General features: G+C 36.9%; 3 protein-coding genes across 5 annotated transcripts; 1 reads left to right on the forward strand and 2 right to left on the reverse strand.

Annotated features, from left to right (window-relative positions):
- Positions 1 to 1,304: 1,304 nt before the first annotated feature.
- LOC140838766 (65-kDa microtubule-associated protein 9-like) lies at positions 1,305 to 5,701 on the reverse strand. Of its 3 annotated transcripts, none has more exons than XM_073205302.1 (13): positions 5,542 to 5,701; positions 4,920 to 4,999; positions 4,600 to 4,806; positions 4,237 to 4,479; positions 3,728 to 3,937; positions 3,502 to 3,657; positions 3,213 to 3,372; positions 2,979 to 3,130; positions 2,797 to 2,884; positions 2,445 to 2,518; positions 2,241 to 2,315; positions 1,868 to 2,138; positions 1,305 to 1,736 (listed from the first exon to the last, which is right to left on the reverse strand). In XM_073205302.1, the coding sequence occupies exons 2-13, from the start codon at positions 4,956 to 4,958 to the stop codon at positions 1,318 to 1,320; spliced, it is 2,094 nt and encodes a 697-aa protein (XP_073061403.1). In that variant the 5' UTR covers positions 4,959 to 4,999; positions 5,542 to 5,701; the 3' UTR covers positions 1,305 to 1,317. The 3 variants fall into 3 exon arrangements, with proteins under 3 accessions (XP_073061403.1, XP_073061412.1, XP_073061421.1); XM_073205311.1 differs by having other exon boundaries at positions 5,522 to 5,692; XM_073205320.1 differs by lacking the exon at positions 5,542 to 5,701 and adding an exon at positions 5,501 to 5,523.
- Positions 5,702 to 6,577: 876 nt separating this feature from the next.
- On the reverse strand, positions 6,578 to 9,011 carry LOC140838756 (uncharacterized). The gene has a single exon (XM_073205292.1). It carries the CDS (start codon positions 8,831 to 8,833, stop codon positions 6,860 to 6,862), a length of 1,974 nt encoding a protein of 657 aa, XP_073061393.1. The 5' UTR covers positions 8,834 to 9,011; the 3' UTR covers positions 6,578 to 6,859.
- Positions 9,012 to 12,533: 3,522 nt separating this feature from the next.
- On the forward strand, positions 12,534 to 22,636 carry LOC140838782 (brefeldin A-inhibited guanine nucleotide-exchange protein 2). The gene is given in 12 exon segments (XM_073205334.1): positions 12,534 to 14,003; positions 16,262 to 16,579; positions 16,727 to 17,069; positions 17,170 to 17,592; positions 17,685 to 17,974; positions 18,355 to 18,628; positions 19,373 to 19,872; positions 20,013 to 20,334; positions 20,439 to 20,799; positions 20,956 to 21,638; positions 21,816 to 22,032; positions 22,035 to 22,636. Coding segments are annotated over 12 exon segments (5,322 nt in total). The 5' UTR covers positions 12,534 to 12,804; the 3' UTR covers positions 22,427 to 22,636.
- The last annotated feature ends 863 nt before the right edge of the window (positions 22,637 to 23,499 follow it).

A 23,499-nucleotide genomic window follows, 5' to 3' on the forward strand; every position in this document is an offset into this window, starting at 1 on the left:
GTATAAATGTGATACATAAATTGGACTGAATTATTTATCCAGTTTATATTAACAACTAAATGTATCAAAGTAACACAAAACGATAACTCAAATTAAATTAATTGATATAATAATATGCAAAATTTAAAAATAGTTTATTTTTTCAATAGAGTTCAGTTCAAATTTGAATTGGTAAAAAAATTAATATAATCAATGCAGACAACAAATGAAGTTTATGTTTTCAAATATCTTTAAATTCACATTTGTATTTTTAAAAGAAAATCAAGTACTTATAAAAAAATATCAATAAAAAATCGTAAAATTAAATGTTTTCAATCGTTTATTGCAGCACGCATATTTGGAAATTCCTAATAAATTTTTTTTTAGAATCGTCATTTTGACGAAAACTTATTTTAGACAAAAACTCAGTTTTATATATATATATATAGATAACAAAAACCAAAAGATTTATTTGAATATTGTTTTATGTTCCTTTTGTTTTGTGGGAAAAAACATACAAATAGAACAAACAGAACAGATATTGTAGAAAATTAATCACAGAATCATGTTTATGTTAGTTATTTGAATATTTGAATTTTCTTGAAGAGGATGAGAATGGCTTATCCCATATGCATCATTTGATGAAAGCACTCTAGTCTCATCATTGTTGTTTCTAAGATAGTGTTTGCAGATGCTTAAAAAAAAGTGATGGTAAATTGTTCTTTACAAATTCACAAAACTTCTGTTGGTCAACCATGCATACCCTTGGCTCATTAACTTAAAATTATGGTCCATACGCTGCAACCATTTCTCAATTTAAGCAGTTAGTTGCATTTTGGCTTTCTGAAGAAGCTGCAGTTATTTAACATGAAGCTTCTATTCATGGCTAAGTTGTCACCAACAGATTTCATTTTTTAGATAACTAGAGGGTGATTCTATGCTACTACCTTGTACTTGGAATCTGCTAGAGATAAGTATGCAACAACTTTCTCTGCTTTTTAGCCGACTTCTGATGTTTGGGTTGAAATCTGTGGAATTCAAAAATGTGTTTATCTTGAGTTTTCAAAGAATGAGCCCTCTCAGGCTCATGCTATTAGAAATGGGAGAGAGAGAGAACCAAAAAAAAAAGCCAAACAACTGACAAATCAGGTAATGTGATTCTTAATTTCTCATCACAAGACAGTACAAGAATAGGATAGAAAACGTGTCCAGAAGGTTGTCCTATACACATGAATAGGGGAAAAGCCAAGAATAAAAAAGCCTTGTGGAATTCAATGAAGAAGGTGGAAATTCAAACCCTATCAAACTATGAATAAACATCGGTGATAGTAAAATGCTTCAAACATGGGTCAGCATGGTAGATTTAGAAACGATAAAGCCAGACCGTCTCTCTTCGTAAGAATATTCAACTTCTTCTGTATCACGAATGCACGGTGTGAAAGGGGTCGTGGCAGTTTGCATTGTAATAGACACGGTTGGAGGAGTAGCTGGCATTGGAATTTGCATTTTTGTTGGAGTTCTATTCTCATTAAAAGAAAATGCATTCTTCGTTGGGGTAGCCAAGGGAGTTGTAGAGAAGCTGCTTGTGACCCCACTTTCTGCGTTCTGATCCTGAAAGTTGAAAGGAATGATATTGGAAGATAAGGAAGTTATTGGAGAGAGGGGCTTCCTCATAGGCGACATTTGACAGTGCTGTGAGCTTGTTGCAGCATTGACAGAATGGTGTTTTCCATGGCAACTGGTCATGTGTTTATTGCCTGTATCAACAAGTCACAGTATATTATAAACAAATTGAAACCTGATAGATTTGGAGAAGTCCTTTTGCCTCCAATTCCAAGCGTAGAAACTGTAAGTTCAAGTAAATATAATTGAGCTTTTTAACATCTACCAGAAGAGTGAGCCATGAAACCACCGTGGTGATGGCTGCGAGAACCCTGCTGCTGCTTCACAGGGTTGTTCTTCAAAAGGGAGAGAGAAGAGAGAGCGGATTTCTCTGTGAAAATACTCTGTAGCATTGCCCCTCCTACAGAAAACTTCTTATTAGCCACACCTCCAGTTGAAGGTCTAAAATTCTTGCTACCACTTCTTGATGGACTTTGTTTTGACCCAAATAGTGCTTCTTGCTCAACCATCAACTGTCCCTGAAGTTTCTTCTGATCCTAATTTAAAAATAAGCATGGAACTTATTACTTTTGCATTCACATGAAGTATCTCCATCACAAAAATCTTGGCCTAAATGTTTGACTTAATAGGAAGCATACCCTCTGCCTTTGACGATCTAGTTCTTTCAACTGGTTTAATTCACGATACTGCTCAATCATGGACAGAAGACCAACCTAGAAATAAGAGGACACAAATATTGTGTGCAACAGATTAAAATATCGATGCAACCATGTTAAAAGCGAATATAGATCAAGTTTGACAGGTGGTAAATTCTTTTGAAAGAATCTAAGAACAGTGCTTACTCCATCATATAGGAACTCAGTTTCTTTATCCTTCTCCCAGGTACTCACTTTTGTTTTCAATGTCTCCACCATCACTAATTACAAGAAATAAAGAATACATAAAGAATCCTTTGAACATAATGTTCAACACTTTAAAAACTAAAAGCACTTGATACTACAAATAATTTATCTAACTTGTTTACGTTGAGTTGCCCTTCTGTTCTGTATTCTCCAAGTACACCTCTATGTTTCAAAACAAGCAACATGGATCTAATGGTTTAAGCCTCATAATGAAAAACTAGATCTAATCTTATCGTAGAAATATGAAATGTAAAACGCGTTGATATTAACTAATGGAAAGTTCTGCATGTACCTGGGATTTTACCGACTAGTGAACGCGCCTTTTCAGCCCTCTTTAGCATAAGATGTGTGCCTCTTCCAGCATTATAACGACTGCCGTCCTACATTAGAAATAGGCTTGCAATTAGAAAACTAGAAGGATGTAGATAATGAGCTAAGGTTCGTTCATAGAAATAAATATTATAGCCAACCCACCCTGTTATACTCCTCCAACCAGCATTCCTCTTCACAAGCAGCCAGCCATTTTTTAACCTTTTCGAGAATCTCTTTTCTGCTAAATGCTTCCTCTTTAACCTTGGAAATCTGAACCTCCATCTGTTCAAGTAGATAAGATGGATTGGTTTCCCCTGCAAGATGGTAGTCAAAATTGGCCTGTTTCTTGGAACAATATTCAACCATTTTCAATGTATGAAGGGGCAGGAGCCATACCGGACTCAATAGCTTCCACTGAAAGGTCTGCCGTGTATCTTTCTTCAACAATCATGTGTGATCCACGGCATATTTCCTCTAAAACTAACTTCTTTTTCAAAAGGACCTCCTTCATTTTACTGAATTTCAGTTCTTCCAATCTTGCAACTTCCGCCTCTGCCTGAGCATAGAAAAGCATTATGTGTCACTGTGTGTAAAGGGTGAATTGCCATGGATCGAGCACCCTTATCATGTGAAAGGCATATAGAGAAACAACATAGGTAGTGAATACTAAAATGTGATGAAATACATTATTGAGGAATTCCAATGACAAAATGTCCGGTTCTGTTATTTCGTTCTCTGAAGCTGCAATAGTACTTGTGACATTATGGAATTTCTGTTGCTCCTCAACTGGTGTATCCATAAGATTCCAAAGCTCTATCATGGTCACTGCAAGATCTTGCAACTGAACACGAACGAATAAGAAAATGAGGATAAGATGATACGAAGAAAGGTAATTGGAAAAAACAATATACCTTTTGCATGCGCTGCAGCTTGACATCCTTAAGCCTGCATATTGTGGTATGCAAGCTCTCAATTGTGTCTCCGCTAATACTTTTCATGACCCGTGAGCCATCCAAAGTTGGATGAATATTACAAATTGTTAATTTGAAGTCCATTCCAAGAACCAAACAGAGGTAGTTCAGGACTTTTAACTTTTCTGCTACCTGCTTTAGGCGCTCACTCTGCACGTAAATTCAATCAATTAGATTATATATGTATGTATATATGTGCGTATATAATTGAGAGAAAACTTTCAAATGGCAAAAAAATTGCTAAACCCTCAGGTTTCCTTATGTTGCTTTATTAACGCAAAGGTTATCACTTGGTTCCAGACTAATTCCAAAGTATTCAATACTGTGTTGGAAAGAACTTAGTTCTGATATATTCATAGTCCCCACCTTTTATTTAGATAGATTATAGCTATTGATGTCAATATGAGTCAGATCAACAAAATGGACAACTCAAGTAGGAGAAAAAAGACCTTCTCTTTCTGCAGCAGAAGCAACTTATTTTGTAAATCTTCTAATTTTTTGAGTGACAAATCACTGTCATCAATGACCAATGTATCCAATATCTCCTCTGTGGATCCCGAAAACTCCTTTAGGATGCAATTTATTTGCTTCTTCACCTCGGCAAATTGACCCTTCCTCTCAGTTTTTTTCTTCTTCATATCTTCTAGTTGGGGCATTATGGCCAGAAGTTCTTTCTTCAAAGTCCCAGAAATCTGTTTAACACCAATAGTATAGCATAACATAATTAAGCACGCTATATTAAGAGCTAGAGACACTGAGGAGCAGGCATTTCTCTAGGTTTTTTCTTTCCTCTTCATTTTTACTGTTTTCACCTTCTTTATGTTGACTGGCAGGTCGCCCAGTGCACCACAGATGTCTGCGAGTTGTGCTTCACAGTCAGCAAGTGATTGCCTCAGCTGAACTTGGCAGCGCCTTGCCTGATCCACTTTTCTTCGATATGCATCCAGACACTCTTGCTCAAGTTCAAAAAGCATTTTATCTCTTTCATCGTCAGGTTCTCCAATCTCGTCCCATATTGTCTGATTCCAGAACAACTATTTATCAGCGTGAGGATCTTATGAAAGGGGCAACAAAGTTTTGTGAATGCAAATTAGTTCAAACTGACAGAAGAAGGCTGATGAATGGAAATAACCTGAAGCTCGGATAGAAGAGAACCACAGCTTGTTTCCATCTGTGAAGGCTGATTGATGGTGCCTATTCGTGCGAAGCCAACTGCGCCAGACATACCACAGCACAAAGAAAACCAAGTTACATGGACATGAAAACCTTAATCCACAAATGCCATCTCAGTTACAAAGGTTACTCGATACTTCTAAATGTAGACAGAAAAATAGCTTCCTTAATTCTCCAAAATAAGGATTAACCGTGGCTTGAAGGTCTACCAACTTTTGAACCAACATGGATTACTTGCATATCAAAAGGTAGGAGATGATGAATATTTTAAATGAAATTTAAATTATTGGAAATGCACAGCATGACAACAAAGAATTACATTGAATCAGACATCGCCTCGCCAAACATACCATTCAAGTTGGAAGATCTACATGGACAATTAGGGGTTTGATATTTTTAGTGAACGGAGAAAAAAAATTGTCGATTTGCTTACTTGTCGGAAAAACATTCAACCATCTCCAAAAAAATTAAAAAGTATCACTAACAATATTCAATTTTCAATCCGATAAACACAAAAAAAAAAAAAAAAAAAAAACAGACCAGAGCGTCTACAAACCGGACCTTCGGTTTATGAAACTCACCGGAGAATGAAATCGCAGGGTGTTTGCCCCTTAGGAATCAGGAATTTAAAGAACCCTAAAAAAGTGTAAGTTGCGTAACGCGCATGCAATGATTTTCGAATGGTACATACAGCGGGAGGGAAATGATTTCGAAGTAGCAAGAACGCTCCTTTATACTTTGTGAAAGAAAAAAAAGGACCCGCTGAGGTTTTTTGAATTTCAAAAAAGATTTCTATTCTATCCTCTCCGATTTAAGAATAATCCACGTGTATTACCAAAATATATTATTCTTGTTTCAAGTGTATAATTCAATTTTTACGTTTATTTGTATTTATTAATATACATCTATCACAAAATGTAAAATTATTTTTTAATGGATTAAATATAAATACAATAAGATTTATATAAATTTGTTTGTTTCAATGATTTTCTTCATCTATCTGAAAAAATAAACAAGCATACATTAGTGATATTGAGTGTATTTCAAATTTTTCGTAATTATCATTATATTTTATATTGACATAAGTTAAATCGATCAATAGTTTGACGCTACCTTTTTCATTGTATTAAAATTATGAGAATTTTTTTCTCACATAATAGACTTCAAATTAGCATCACATGCTCTCAAAACATTAGTACATTAATTATTTTTTCTATTCCTGTAACGATTTTGATCTTGAGATGGAACTCTGAGTTCAGCAAATTCTTCCACTACATTCTATAATTTATATGTTCGTCATGAAAACAAATTGATATGTGAACAAACTGATCTGCTATTTGATAATGGATTGATAACAAATCTACCAATTATCATAGAAAATTTCCAAACAAATGGACCAAATCATTAGGCATATCCTCGGAACCACATCAATAATATTGTGTAGTGAAATCTAAAAGGCAGAATGCCAAATCGCGACATGGTAAGCTGCATTGAATAAACATTGTCTTGAATGTTAATTCCAGTCGGAACACGAAGTTTACTGGGGCGCGTTGACGTATATTTCACGATACAATGGCAACCAACCAACAGATGCAAACGTAGCGGCATCAACAGATGACAAACCATGAAACAATATAAATAATATCAAATCAGAAACTCCGAGTTCTAAATTCAGAAGTTACAAGAAGCTCCACATAGTCGTGTAAGTATATGCAGAGATACAAAATGGCTCAAACTTTACAAATAACACACGGTATAAAAGACTGTTACTGCGATTGTGAGAGCCTTTTAAAGCTCTGTGTACACAAATGTACAACACACCACCAACAGCGAACTAATACAAATGGCCAGCAAAAAAAAAAACTGAGAGTTAAGTTAGAATGGATTCACCGAGAAGAATTATCTGTACACAATCTCCTCGTGTCGGAATCCAGAATCGCTACAATCAGCTCTCGGATCCAGTCCACAAGGAGAGTCAAACCACTTTGGAGTTTCATGGTAGAAGCCATCCACCTGTAAGCTGGTAAGACCAACATCCGGATCCATCTCATCTTGATGACCTGTTGGCTTTACAAGCTTCGGATTGCCGCAGCCAAGAATTCCCTTTTCATCAAACCCTCCACATTTCAACCATTTTTCTTCTTTACAAGTCTCACCGAGCAGATCCTTCTCACTCTGGCAGTCGGCCCTCATCTGATCCCAAGAAGCAACCTCCCCGAGAGTTCTCCCGAAGCTGTCCTCATCATCTTCAATAACATCTGCGTCCTTGCGATCCCCATAGATCCTCGTATGATGGTCATCACCCCAATCGGGTAAATCATGCTCCACCACCAACACATCATCCATATGCTGCTTCTCAGACAACAATCCAACGGATTTTGATCCTTCATCGGGAATATTTCTTAACTTATTAGCGATGTCAAAGAGCTCACACGACACAGAACCCAACATTTGTGGTGGGATTTTCCCAATCTTACTCTCAAGCAATCCCAACTCATTCCTTAATTCTTGAACTTGCTGAAAAACAGTATGCTGCATATCTCCAGAATCCTTTCCTAAGAACCCAAAAACATCATTTTCCCCTTCATCCACCATTGCATACACAGTCTCGTGGTCCATCAGAAAACCTCCTTTATAAACAACCATTCGGTGCATAATCCTTGCATTCCCATCCAATGGCCCTGGCTCATGTCCTGAGTGCACCGCAAACAGCTTAAACACAGCTGTCCCTTCTTCCTCATAGACAAAAGTTTTGTCCTTCTCATTATAATTCGAAATGGGAACTATCGCCCTTATACGAAACCCGCAACCGCACCTCTTCGAAGTATATGGCTCCCTCTTCAACATCCTAGATTTTTTCGAGGACGCTGGCTCCCCTGCCCTGTGGCATGCATAATCCTTTACCTCAGCCATAAATGGCTTATACCTGATATATTTCTGCCGTATACACAGCACCACCTTATGCTTTGCAGCCAATTGCTGCAACTTAACAGGCACTTCTTTAGCAGGCACATCAAAAGACTCGGTATATTCAAACCTACGCCTTTTAGACCTCGGAGCGCACCCTGAAGACTCGTCCGAGCACACAGGACATGCAGCAATACAGGTCCTAATATAACTCTCGGGAATACCATAAAATTTGGCACCTACGGTCCATACCTGCTTAATTTTCTCAATTGTTTCTCTCAACCCTAGGTGTTTAAGATCCCCGTCACCATGAAATGACATGACTATGTCCTGCCACTGGTCCACATGTGAAACAAATTGATTGGAATTGTTCTTGAAACAAAGGAAATAAATGTTATTACTAGTACTTGCAGCAGCGGATTCCGATACATGAACGGTGAGCTTATCCTGGATACGCTTCCACGCAGTCAAATACGCAGTATCCTCGTTGCGGTCCTTCCACACAGAACGCCAGCTCGAGAGCACCGGCGACGGCGTGGCGGCCCGGATCTCCTCCGGCGTTGCTAATCGGCCTTCCATCAAGCATTGAACCATTAGGGCATGCGATTCCTTATTAAAGGTATAAAATTGAGTCGAAATATGCGGCTCCGGGCTGATAAGCAGCAGTGGACGATGTATTCGCCTCTCGTGATTGTCGATTAGGGATGAATTCAGTATACTAGGGCTTTGAGACGGAACGGCTCCATCAGAGAGGGGGAGTGGAATTTCGACGTCGGACGAGGTGTGGCTGACGTCATCGTCGTCTTCGTCTCGGAAGAGCTCCATCTCGGCGAGAGAGAAGGGGTCTTCATCGATGGAGGGCTGAGATTGAGTTCGGTGAGGATGCATGAACTGTTCATGATTGGGCGACGGCGGTCCCAGGTGATGGAATAGATCCTTCTCAATTTTGCTTGGATTCATTTGCATCGACGAAATTCACGGCGGGCCGACGGCGAACTTAGCTGTAGAATTTAGCATCAGAGGAAGGTTTTGAATTTTCTCTCTCTAACTGCGCTTTCTCTCTCTTCGAATATATATGCCGAAAACGAAGTCGTTTTGGGTGCGCTGACAAGAACAGGACACCAGTGAAACTCACTATGCTCTCTCTGACTTGCATGCCAAACACCGTATATATTATAACTTTGTGATTTACGTCATTAATTAAATCCATAATATATTTTTCCTATTGAAAATAAAATACTATTTTTTCTCTATAAAAACTTGAGGCAAAAATTTGTGTGAGATGATCTCACAGATCGTATTTGTGAGACGGATATCTTATTTGGGTTATCCATGAAAAAGTATTGTTTTTTATGCTAAGAATACTACTTTTTATTGTGAATATGAGTAGAGTTGACTCGTCACACACATTAAAATTTATGAGACAATCTCACATGAGACTCACTCAAAACTTGAATAGTCGATCATAGGGAACAATACAATTGTCACTGTTGGATTGTCAATAAACACATGACGTAATGCTTTAGCTGATGTTAAATGATATTGTTATAGATGTGTTATTTTTTAAAATACACGAATTTACAAATTTTTTTTATAGAATATATCTATCAATATGCATGGATCATATATTTTCTTTCAGGTTGGTAGAATGATAGAACCGGAAATTATTAAAAAAATTCCTACATAAATTTTTTTATTTTCGATTAAAAAACACTTTTATTTTCGACCATATTTGTTTAAGTAAAACTTGTATGAGACGGTCTAACAGGTCGTATTTGTGAGACGGATCTCTTATTCGGGTCATCCATGAAAAAGTATTACTTTTTATTTTGATTATCGGTAGGGTTGAACGGTCTTACGGATGAAGATCCGTGAGACGGTCTCACACGATACCCACTCATTTTTTTATACAAGTGTTTTTTAACCAAATTTTATAATACGTTGAAGTGAGAGATATTATCATCATTCAATAACTCTTACAACAGCCCAATACTACAAACATATTTTTCTCAAAAAAAATAATTTATGAGATAATTAATTCAATAATAATTCAACAATGAAACACGTGATTGTAAAGTATGACTGTATGAGAAGGCCAACTCCGAACATGATAATTGTAGCAATTTGAGGCATATAAAGATTTTGGAGATCGTAATTATCAAGATCCTTAATCCTTAATATATATAAGTAAATGTAGAAACAACAGGTTTGGTTTGACCTAACTTTGGCTAGTGTTTGATAATTACCAACATCCTTAATCATTAATTAAGCTCTGCACTGGATTGTGTTGTACAAGGCTGGTTAAATTAAATCCACGCCACATGCCAATATTAATAGTCCTTCAATTTATCCTACATATATTTTCCTATAATACCCCTTACTACAAAATAAACCCCACAGAAGACTTGACCGCCAAATCAACATTAGCTTCCGAAGGAAGAAAAGAGAGTGGGTTAGATATTTGTTGTTCACGGCGAAATCTTCCGAAATCAGGTAATTATTGTTTAAATTTTATGTTTGACACTACAAATTTCGGAAGTTGTTTTCAAAATTTTGTTTTCAATGGTGAAATTTTCGAATGTCGATTGCGACATTTTGCAGAAATCTGAGGAGTGTATGACTGTGTAGTTGAATGAGCTTTCTTTATGTTCATGGTTTCTGCCAAAAATTTGTGCTTTCGGTAGTTTTGGTTGACATATTTTGTCTCAATCTTTTCTTGTTTTGTGCCATTTTTCTTAGTTCGACGAAATCGTTGCATATTTCCTTTGTAAAATTACTATTCTACTGAGTTTGTTTTTCGAGTTCTTGTATATTATTTCATTACAGTCGAACACCAAATCTTATTAAGCATCTGTCAATTTATTACTTCAGCCCGTATGATATATGTGCGTGTGACAACCGATTTTTAGCTGGAACAGTCGGATTCAACTAAAACACATCACGATACAAAGATGTTCGGGAACAAATCCTACATCTATGCGGAGTTATTTTCGTTCATCGCGGCTAGGGTTTTAATCGAAGAGATTGTGTGGATAAAATGGGTCCAAGGCAATGGGCGGATAGGTATAAAAAATGTTGTTAAAATATTAAATATAAAAAAGGTGAAAGGGTAGTTTGGGTAATTAAAATTTAATCCATTACTTAGTTACACCCTTAAAAATCTCACCAAACACAACAAAGATTTGAGCACACCTACAAATATTTACATAATTATTTATTTATCATTTATGTATTAATCATTCTTTACACCTACAAAGTTTGACCTAACTTTGGCTAGTTGTTTGATAATTACCAACATCCTTACTCATTATTAGCACTTCATAATTAAATTATAAATGCACGGTTAAAGTAAGAGTAAAAAGTATTTTGATACGTGATTATTGATGAAATGACAACTTGATATATATAAACTATTGTAAATAGTTTAATTACTATGTTATCTAACTAGAAGGCAATTTACATCTCCTCTAAATTGCTGCAAGTTTAATAATATTACTAAATTCAATTTTACTTTTTCAATATTATTTTATTGATTAAAATTATAAAGATAAGTTAAAATTATATTATTATGATTAATAAGTATCGTTTATATAAAAAAATTGATTGATGTATATAGAGATCAATTATTTTCATCTTGACTAGTTACATCAATATCATTGAACAAATCACATTGATCATGTTGTTAATGAGATCTAATTATATCGGTCGAGATCCATTACATATATGATATGATATTGTGTCATAGATATGTTTGATTACCTTGATTCGGTCCGATTTAGGTAATTGTTGGTTTTGGGATTGTGTCATATCCCAAGCACAGTCCTCTGAGCAGTGGACTAGCTAGAGCATATTTGTGTGTAATTGTTGATGTCCACCATTTGACACGTGATATCTTAATATATTGTACATATGTATGCATTGCATTCATACATGACATCGTTGCGTTTATCTGTCATATGTCATGGTTTCTTGATGTCTCGTACTAGAGTTTATGACCCATGAGAAGTTGTTGTAATGTTTTTTTGTGTGTAGACATGACATGTCGTACATGTGGTTCGACCTCGGACTCGCCAAGAAACATCAAGAAACACCATAGCTGCTTGAGTGTGAGATCGATTGTATTTGGGTATTGTGTAATGTTTTCATATCCCAAATACTACATGTATATATTTGAAGGATTTTATTATGTTATTATCGAGTCTTGTCGGCTCTATGATATTTTTGGTTTGTATATGTCATAATTGTGCTTATCCGACATTTGTTTATGTTGTTGTATTTATTGAGAACATATGTTGTTTATTTTGAATATTTGATTTTTTGGAAGCTCTCTTAAGTAGTACGAGGGCTGTGTAATTAAAATTTGATCATATCCTCGTCAGTAGGCATGTGTAATTAAACTTGGAAGTTTTCGGAGTAGTATGATGGCTGTGAACAAGGCGCAAAAAAGCAGTAAGTCGACTGGCCGGATATTAACGGCGGCAACGGAGGAGGAATCGATAAATTACCTTAAACACCCTTCGAGAAAAATATCGGATCTTCATCTGAAATAAAACCATTTTGTTTTAAATATAAATTAAATAGGTATTAATAAGTGATTGCGAGACTCCACCTGCGTAGAGTGCCAGACTGGAGGATTTAATACTAGTTTTTCTCATGGTCAAACCAAAGGGCATCCCCGTCATTGCAACCTCGTCAAATTTAGACCGGTGCATCAAATCCATCCTCCTCCTTTCTTAACTTGATCCGAATGACCATTCCTCCCGCAGCTCCTCCCGTTTATCTAGCCTAGATTCACCGTCGCCGCCGAGCAGTAACCATCGCTCCTCCATAGCCACCAAAAGCCGCCACCTTAATCGAAGGACTCAAGCGACCTTACTTCCACCTTACATTCCCAGTCCCAGATCCAACCCCGCCACCACCATCTCCAGACTTCGGGAATGGCTTCTTCGGAAGCCGATTCCCGCTTAAACCAAGTCCTCTTCCCCGCACTCGACAAGATCATCAAGAATGCTTCTTGGCGGAAGCATTCCAAGCTCGCAGCCGAGTGTAAATCGGTTATCGAACGCCTCACCTCACCAAATCCCAACCCTCCCACACCACCTACCTCTCCCTCCGCCTCATCGGATGCCGACTCGCCATCTCATCCTGGCGTCCTCCTAGAACTATCCCTACCCGATTCCGATCTCATTCTCAGCCCCATAATCAATGCACTCTCATCTAGTTACCTTAAAGTTTCCGAACCAGCTCTCGATGCAGTTCAGAAGTTGATCGCACATGGGTATTTACGTGGCGAGGCGGACCCAAGTGGTGGCCCCGACGCCAAATTACTGTCCAAATTGATCGACTCTGTGTGCAAATGCCACGATTTGGGGGATGAAAATGCGGAATTACTGGTGATCAAGGCGCTTCTGTCTGCTGTGACTTCGGTCTCCCTAAGGATTCACGGAGATTGCTTGCTGCAGGTGGTGAGGACGTGTTACGATGTTTACTTGAGTAGCAAGAATGTGGTGAATCAAACTACTGCGAAGGCATCACTGGTTCAAATGCTGGTTATTGTATTTCGGAGAATGGAGGCAGATTCATCTACCGTGCCATTGCAGCCAATTGTAGTAGCAGAGCTCATGGAACCAGTTGAGAAGGCAGACGTGGATGGTTCTATGACAGTATTTGTTCAGGGTTTTATTACTAAGATAATGCAGGATATTGACGGGGTATTTAGTCCTAGTACACCTAGTGCAGGCATGGGATCAGCGGTTGGGGCACATGATGGGGCATTTGAAACTAAGACATCGACTGTTGAGGGCACAAATCCGGCTGATTTGTTGGACTCAACGGATAAGGATATGCTGGACGCAAAGTATTGGGAGATCAGCATGTATAAGACAGCCTTAGAGGGAAGGAAAGGAGAGTTGGCGGATGGTGAAGGGGAAAGGGATGATGATTTGGAGGTTCAGATCGGTAACAAGTTGAGGCGGGATGCATTTTTGGTTTTCCGGGCTTTATGTAAGCTCTCGATGAAGACTCCTCCTAAAGATGCCGTGGCTGATCCTCAAGCAATGAAGGGGAAGATTGTGGCTTTGGAGTTGCTCAAGATTTTATTGGAAAATGCTGGTGCAATTTTTAGGACCAGTGAAAGGTATTGGAAGTGCGACATTATTTGAATTTGTTTTTATGGGAGCAATTCAGTAACTTTTGCTAGTCAATCGATGAATTCTGAATCCTGTATCTTGTATGGTACGTTCAATTGGTTATATATATGCCTGAATGATGAATTTATAGATTGTGGCATGCAAATAATGCAATAGATGTTTAGACTGGTGGAAATTTTGGCCCCTTTGTTATTAGGGGTGCTGATAGTTCCTGGAGATGCCTTAACTGAGAAAGAGTGTCATGTTTGCAAGATTGATAATTATATTACAATGATTTAGCTCATCAGAATAAACATACATGCCACATGCATTTATTGTCTCAGAATGTGGGTAAATCCTAAGTGAATTTTACCCCTTGATTTTCACTTGATGCAATGTCTTAAGAGTGGATCCCTTGTGTAATTTGATGTAATATTGATTATATGGTGCTTTGACTATAGGACGCAATTTGAGGTAGGACTCTCTACATCATGGAACTAGGTATAAAAATAGTATGGAAAACCTTTAAAAATGCAATAATGTATTTTGCAAATTTTTCTTGCTTGCATGAAGTAGGTATGCCGTATAAATTTGTGATTGCATTACCCAGTTGTTAATGTCGCTATGGTCGTTTAGTACCTATGATAAATCCGTTCATCATATAGCTTATTGTTCAGAATATCTTCTATCAAAACAAATATAATTGTGCACTAGTCTTATTGGATTAGAAACACGTGCTTACACTCCAAACTCCTGTAAAATGCATATCAAATTAATGCTGGAATGTATATTTTGAATTTATTCGTAAATAGTTTCTGTACTACATGAACATAATGTCCATATAACCATTTAATAATTATGCGACCAAAACATAATTATTGGACTTGTTGAGATATCTTGATGCGGATGGATCATAGTTGTCAAAGGCGAGCGCCAGTCGCAGTGATTCACTAAAGCGAGTCTGGGCGAGCTTGGAAGTTTACTCAGGCGCGTGTGTGCGAATTTTTTAATTACTTGTTTAAAACAAATAGCCAAGACCCAAACCTCAGCAACCCAACGCCTCAACACCGGAATTAGAAGAAGAGAGCTTTAAACAGAAGAACGAGGTAAGTGCATCTACATCCAAAACAACCTGAAAAAGACCGATTTCACATCTTTTAGATGGAGAGGAAGAAGAAATTAATGTTGATCAAGAAAATGATGAAGTCCAAGAAGAACACAAGTGAGGTCTCTGACGATTTGATGGAAGAACATGAACTTGATTTAGATGATTGAAGAATTTTAATCGTGTTATTAATTGCTATTAACTTATTAATTATTTTTTATTTTGTATTACATTGTGACTTAATTATTTCATATTTTAATATATTCTAAGACAAATATATTTTTTTCAAAAATTTAAAAATATGCGCTTTGCTTCGGTAAGACGCGTGCCTAGCCTTGCCCCTTGCGCCTCAGGCTCCATGGCCTCGGTGCGCCTTGAGCTCTTGAAAAATATGGGATGGATGTTTTATACTTGCTTAGAACTTATGATTAACAGTTCTCTTGACGTGGAGACATAGATACCTTTAATTCAACTGAAGTTCTCAGCATCAATTATACTTTTTTTTTGGTTAACAACTGTATAAAATTGTAAACAGAAGAACAGTAGAATGCCAGTTGATTTCGCTTGCAATTTTTTCTCCTCTATGTGGCAAATTTCGTAAAGTTTGTTCTTTTTTAATCTCAATCTGTCCTTTTATCATCTAAACTACCCATGTGAACTGGATACAGTAGAATTGCACTTCATCCATTGTTCTTTGCAATTAGCTAGTCACTGGCTTGATTGCTTGAACCATTCATGCATGAGGAGAGGATACAGTATAGTATCATTATGCTCATTTCAAATACGCCTGTTTGTACATTAAATTAGTTTCTATCAAAAATTTCCAGTTGCTCTAAGCTTGGCTGAACCATTGGAATGAATCTAAAAGGCTTGTTCGAGAGCTACAACATTTTGAGTAATTTAATTTGATTAATATTATTATGTTCTGTTGGATTTCTGTGCAAATCATTTCGTTTCCAATGGTTTGTTTGTTCTATATTTGTGCTATTCAGTCGATACTATCATCAATTTGGTAGTACTCTTTGATTGCTTAATATACTGATATTATATCACTCTTCTTTTGCATGGCTTAGATCTGTTTCCTGATTTAATTGGCTGCTTTTCTTTAGTAACATACTTGCATTATTAATCATGCCACTCTGTTTTTTTCTTATCGAACAGATTTTTAGATGCTATAAAGCAGTACTTGTGTCTGTCGCTGTTGAAGAACAGTGCTTCAACCCTTATGATCGTTTTCCAGCTCTCTTGCTCAATATTTGTAAGTCTTGTCTCTCGATTTAGAGCCGGTCTGAAGGCAGAAATTGGAGTCTTTTTCCCCATGATCGTCCTTAGAGTATTGGAAAATGTCGCGCAACCGAATTTTCAGCAAAAAATGACTGTGCTTCGGTTTCTAGAGAAGTTGTGTGCTGATTCACAGATCTTGATAGACATATTCCTTAACTATGATTGTGATGTTAATGCTTCAAATATATTCGAGAGGTTTGTTTTTTGTTAACTGTACGTTATTTCTCATGAATGTCTTTGCATTAATGCTTTACTTATTTACTGTTAGGTATAAGTGTCTGGGCAGTTATCTATAGAACCTAATCTCTCTATATCTTTCTCCGTTTTGTTGTCATATGCCAGAATGGTCAATGGACTTCTTAAAACTGCTCAGGGCGTTCCACCTGGTGTTGCAACTACCCTTCAGCCTCCTCAAGATGTTACTATGAAACTAGAAGCTATGAAATGCTTGATCGCTATTTTGAAATGCATGGGTGACTGGATGAACAAACAACTGCGCATTCCAGATTCTCGTTCTGCGAGGAAATTCGAAACTGCCGATAACAGTTCTGATCCTGGCATCTCGTTGGCGAATGGTAGTATAGATGAGCCAAATGAAGCGCCAGATAGTCATTCTGAAGCCTCCAATGAAGTTTCCGATGTTTCAACAATAGAGCAGCGTCGTGCGTATAAACTTGAACTTCAGGTGCACTTTACATTATTCTTGTTTGATTAATTTGGTGGATAGTTCTATATTCTGACACTATGGTGATCGCTGATGGATTCTAATCTGACATGTATGACAGGAAGGCATCTCTCTTTTTAACCGTAAACCCAAAAAAGGTATTGAATTTCTTATAAATGCCAATAAGGTGGGAAATTCGCCACAGGAGATAGCAGCTTTTCTCAAGAATGCATCTGGTTTAGATAAAACTCTGATTGGTGATTATTTGGGTGAAAGAGAAGATTTATCTCTCAAAGTGATGCATGCATATGTGGATTCCTTTGATTTACAAGGCATGGAGTTTGATGAAGCCATCAGGGTCTTCTTACAAGGCTTCAGACTGCCTGGTGAGGCACAGAAGATAGATCGTATTATGGAAAAGTTTGCTGAAAGGTACTGCAAATGCAATCCTAAGGCCTTTACCAGTGCTGACACGGCTTATGTGCTTGCATACTCTGTTATACTGCTGAATACTGATGCTCACAATCCTATGGTCAAGAACAAGGTATTTTTGTATGCCTAAACACGGGTAAACATTTTACGGTGACGGAGATTTAATCTATTCTTCATCTTCTTCATTTTTTATCATTTATCCAGATGTCTGCTGAGGACTTTATTCGAAATAATCGTGGGATTGATGATGGAAAAGATCTACCAGATGAGTACTTGAGATCATTATTTGAACGAATATCAAAGAGTGAGATTAAAATGAAAGATGATAATTTGTCCATCCAACAGAAGCAATCTGTGAACCTAAACAGAGTGCTAGGCTTAGACAGTATACTGAATATAGTGATCCGTAAGCGGGGTGAGGACAATATGGAAACTGGCGACAACCTCATGCGACACATGCAGGAACAATTTAAAGAAAAAGCTCGCAAATCCGAGTAAGATCAACTATGAAATATTTTTAACAGTCCAAAGACTTGACCTGCTTCTTGGCAAAGCATATTTGTGCTTTAGTTTGAGACTTTTTTTCCTTTTTTTCTCCTACTAATCTGTTATGTTCTTTCATATGTTGGGAAGTGTAGTATGTGTAAACGGTCTCATGTATATATTTACCACAAAAGCATACTTGAAAACAATATGAAGAATATATTGGGAAGGGACCTTACAATTTGATGAATGGCTGCACTTGCTTTCTCGTTCATGATTGGGCTAACGTACAGTTTTTTTCTTTCTTGTTTGTAGGGACAATGATTCTTATCATGCTTTAGTATATGCTCTAGATTTATTTTAATGTTGAACTTGCATTGGCAACTTGTAGGTCAGTATATTATCCTGCAACAGATGTGTTGATCCTCAGATTCATGATTGAGGCATGTTGGGCTCCCGCTTTGGCTGCCTTCAGTGTTCCTCTAGACCAAACAGATGATGAGGTTGTGATAGAACTATGCTTGGAAGGTTTTCGCAGTGCAATCTATGTTACTGCAGCGATGTCCATGAAAACTCACAGAGATGCTTTTGTGACATCATTAGCCAAGTTTACGTCCCTCCATGCACCTGCAGACATAAAACAAAAAAATATTGATGCTATTAAGGTAAGAATATGTTATTCTTATGTGCTTATCATATTGGTTTCTGGAATTAATTATGTCCGAAGTCAAGAGGCTATAGTTATCGAATCCTTTTCCAATCTCTGTTCTTTTCAAAGAGTAGTTAAAGTAATATATGCTGTTCAGCTTACTGCCTGCTCAAGATAACAACTAACTCTATTGTCCTGGTTTTTAAGTCTCCCTCCTCATCCCAAGGCACCCAACAATATCTTTCACCAACCATTCTCGTTTCCTGTTTGGTTTCTTCTCTTCTATGTTCATTTATGGATCCCTATAGGTTTTTTCCAGCTTTAATGGGTCTGATAAACAATGAAATCACTACCTTGTCTGCTTTTGGCTGATTATTCCCATTGGTGTCTGTCCCATTTGATAGACCTATGTTCCCATCCCCTCCTTCCTAATCAGGCACATACGTTCGTACACAAAGAAAAATTACACGATTTTCAAATGGGCCCTGCCTCCTATGACTGTCTCTATTGCATTGACTACCTATCTTCATGGTGCACTACTCTGATTTTCATTTGGGAGTATTTTGTGATTGTTTCTGCGACCATTTTCACCTCCCACTTCTCTATTTTGCCAGCTCCAAGTCCAAAGGTTACTTTTCTGTTTTGAGTCTCCACAGTCTAACTTTTGTATATGCAGTTAATCTGAGTTTAAAAAACACATCACCAATGCCGTGGAGACATTTGAAACAACTCTTATCTTTCAATTAACTTTGTTTGACAGGCTATAGTTACAATAGCAGAGGAAGATGGTAATTACTTACAGGATGCCTGGGAACATATTTTAACATGTGTTTCACGGTTTGAACATTTGCATCTCCTGGGTGAAGGTGCTCCACCAGATGCCACTTTCTTCGCCCTTCCTCAGAATGACTTTGACAAATCTAAACAAACCAAATCTAATATTCTTCCTGCTCTGAGAAAGAAGGGTCCTGGGAAGATTCAGAATGCAGCTTCATCTGTGAGAAGGGGTTCATATGATAGTGCTGGTGTTGGTGGTAATGCTGCTGCTGGAATTACTTCGGAACAGATGAATAACTTGGTCTCTAACTTAAACATGTTGGAACAAGTGGGTGAAGTAAACCGCATATTTACACGGAGCCAAAAACTAAACAGTGAGGCAATAGTTGACTTTGTCAAGGCTCTGTGCAAAGTGTCTATGGATGAATTGCGATCTACATCTGATCCGCGGGTTTTCAGCCTTACAAAGATCGTTGAAATTGCGTATGTTACTGTTACCTTTTTTTTCCTTTTATCATTCTGAATTTGTTTCTGATTTAATTAATGATGAACTTCAAAATTTCTCCCCCTTTTTTGGTTTGTTGGCAATGCAAGTCATTGAAAATTTGTTTGTCTTTGAACAGGCATTATAACATGAACCGCATTAGGCTTGTTTGGTCAAAAATTTGGCTAGTACTCTCTGAGTTTTTTGTGACCATTGGCTGTTCGGAAAACCTTTCAATTGCAATATTTGCAATGGACTCGTTACGCCAGTTATCAATGAAATTCTTGGAGAGAGAAGAGTTGGCTAATTATAACTACCAAAATGAGTTTATGAAGCCTTTTGTAATTGTGATGCGCAAAAGTAGTGCTGTTGAAATCAGAGAATTGATTATCAGATGTGTTTCTCAAATGGTGTTGTCTCGTGTGAATAATGTCAAGTCAGGATGGAAGAGTATGTTCATGGTAATTAAATTCTTTAATTGCTAATTTTTTTTGTTAATGCACTCGGATTTGAATGTTTTTTCCTGGCTCAATTTAGCTTTTTCTAATAATCTTCACTTTTGCAGGTCTTCACAACTGCCGCTTATGATGACCATAAGAACATTGTCCTTCTAGCCTTTGAAATAATTGAGAAAATAGTGCGAGACTATTTTCCTTATATAACTGAAACTGAGACCACCACTTTTACGGATTGTGTAAATTGCCTCATTGCATTCACCAATAGTAGATTCAACAAAGACATTAGTCTTAATGCTATTGGTTTCCTCCGATTCTGCGCTGCAAAACTCGCTGAAGGAGACATTGGCAAGGGAACTTCTGGAAAGTTCTCTCCATCTTCACCTCAGAAAGTAAAAGATAAAAAATTTGAACATGGAGAATCCATAGAGAAAGTGGATCATCTCTATTTTTGGTTTCCTTTGTTGGCAGGTAGACAAACTATTGGTTTTGTTGTTGATTATGTAATAAATGATCAAGACCTCAACCATCATCTGTTCCAGCAGTTTCTCTTCTTCTGGTTATTCAAAATGAAATGAAAGTTTATTTAAAATAATCTGCTCATTCTTCTTCTCACTGTCTCACCAGGTTTATCTGAACTGAGCTTTGATCCAAGGCCTGAAATCAGGAAGAGTGCCTTGCAAGTACTTTTTGACACTTTACGCAATTATGGTCAACATTTTTCTCTACCCTTGTGGGAAAAGGTTTTTGAATCTGTCCTATTTAGAATCTTCGATGATGCTCGACGTGCAATTGATCCATATGGTGAAAACGCTTTAGGGCACCTGCCCAATGGTGACATGGAGGAACTTGATCAAGATGCATGGCTTTATGAGACGTGCACATTGGCTCTACAACTGGTTGTGGATCTTTTTGTTAATTTCTATGACACAGTCAACCCCCTTCTGAAAAAAGTGCTTATGTTATTGGTTAGCTTTATCAAACGGCCTCATCAAAGCCTTGCTGGTATTGGTATTGCTGCTTTTGTTCGGTTGATGAGCAATGCTGGTGAACTGTTTTCTGAAGACAAGTGGTTTGAGGTGGTTTCATCTCTCAAAGAAGCTGCTGAGGAAACACTTCCCGATTTTTCTTTTGCACTTGATGAAGAAGGTAAAATATGGGGCAATAAAGAAGATTTGCATAGAAACAGCCATGATGAATATTCTGGGACAATTACCTCCAACAGTGACTCAGATAACTGGAGATATCGCTTGCAAGCTGCTATATCAAATGTCAGATGTAGGGCTGCCATTCAACTTTTATTAATTCAGGTGGGTAACATTACAATTAATTATACTTTTCTCCCACCAAAATTATGGCCATCTGTTAAACTAGCCTCTTGATAACCGAAGGTCCTGCTGAAGTTTAGCATTTTTTATTTGAAGTCGTACATAATGATTAATATATTTTATAATTTCTGATTATAGCTTTTCCGTTTATCATGGCAGGCGTTCACGGAGATTTACAACATGTATAGATCTCAACTATCAGTTAAAAACACCGTTGTACTCTTCGATGCAGTCCACGCTGTGGCAGTTCATTCTCACAAGATAAATAGTGATGAAGTTCTGCGTTCAAAGCTACTAGAACTTGGATCCCTGACACAAATGCAGGATCCGCCCCTGCTTCGCCTGGAGAATGAATCTTATCAAATATGTCTCACATTTTGCAGAATCTTGTACTCGACCATCCTCCTACTTACGAAGAGTTGGAGGTGGAATCATACCTTGTCAACCTCTGTCAGGAGGTCTTGAAGTTCTACATTGATGTTGCATGCTCGGTACAGATTCTCGATTCGGCTCTCAACCAACACACCCACTGGACGATACCTCTAGGTTCTGGAAGACGGAGAGAATTGGCTGCACGAGCACCTCTAATTGTCGCTACTCTACAGGCTATATGTAGCTTAGGAGATTCTTCTTTCGACAAGAACTTGTCTTGCTTCTTCCCCTTGCTTTCGAGCTTGATTAGTTGCGAGCATGGTTCAAATGAGGTGCAGTCAGCCCTAAGCGAAATGCTTAATTCATCGGTTGGGCCAGTTCTACTTCGGTCCTGTTGAGCCTCAGAAGACAGGTACAAGTTTTCTTGGAGATGTACCATACTTTTATCAGAGAATTTTTTCTTGTAATTTTTTCTTTTACTTTATTATGATTGTTTTGGAAAATATAGGATTTACATTGTGTATGAAAAATTGGGTATTGGTTTTCTACATCCCAGTGCTTTTTACTGTAGATGACCTTTTAATAGTTCAGCTTTAGGTTCTTATTTCGATTGAGGAGTTCAGTGTTGTACGTTAATTGAGCCATATATCATACGTTGATTATTCGTGAAGCTGATGCATCATTGACAAGCAACGGAATACACTTTTCTTGATTATTCTATTTCAAGTATTTACTGATGATGGAACTGATTTATCTCCAAAATCTCAAATGCAATATACGTTGGAAAAATTCTGGGTGTATTCTTTATTTTACATTCAGATTTATATTTTACACGATAAATTCAAAAGTATCATTGAATCCAATTACCTCTATTTTATTTTAAATTCTCTATTACCCTTGAAAATGAAAAATATCATCATGAATGTAACCTTGAGTATACATCTAACATGATTCATATATGTTGCACGATAAGAATTTAAAATTTTCAATTATTTATCATAATTTCTATCATGTATACATAAAATTACAAATATAATATTTTTAGTTCTCATATTAAAGAATAATATTTTCATATTTTATCCCAGGCTTTAGTAGGGGTTTGCAAATTATCAGTTAATTATTTTCATAAAATACTTAATAAGATTGAGGTGTACAGAATTTTGATTTATCAATATTTAATAAAGTTTGGAATAAAATACAACTTTAATTAAAATTTGAAATTAAAAATAATTTTTTGTTACATTATATTATAATTTTTACAAAATTTTTAATGATAAACTGTATAATTTTGATAACTTAAAGATATATTACGAACAATATTCATTTGATCATTAACTAAATTTCAAAATTAAGTTTTTAACATTTTTTTGTTGTGAAAATTATTTGCACAGAAGTATATTAACTATTTTGATAAATAAAATTTTGTTTAAAATATAAATAAATTTTTTAAATTATTATAAAAATAGAAGAA

Source organism: Primulina eburnea, chromosome 1, assembly GCF_022965805.1.
Source record: "Primulina eburnea isolate SZY01 chromosome 1, ASM2296580v1, whole genome shotgun sequence".
NCBI lineage: Eukaryota > Viridiplantae > Streptophyta > Magnoliopsida > Lamiales > Gesneriaceae > Primulina > Primulina eburnea.

Coding starts and splice junctions, on each gene's coding strand:
- LOC140838766 (XM_073205302.1), bottom strand. CDS start 4,958: ATGGAAACAAGCTGTGGTTCTCTTCTATCCGAGCTTCAG. Junction 3,373..3,501: donor CATTGGAATTCCTCAATAAT/GTATTTCATCAC, acceptor TTCTATGCTCAG/GCAGAGGCGGAAGTTGCAAG. Junction 3,131..3,212: donor AGTGGAAGCTATTGAGTCCG/GTATGGCTCCTG, acceptor ACCATCTTGCAG/GGGAAACCAATCCATCTTAT.
- LOC140838756 (XM_073205292.1), bottom strand. CDS start 8,833: ATGCAAATGAATCCAAGCAAAATTGAGAAGGATCTATTCCATCACCTG.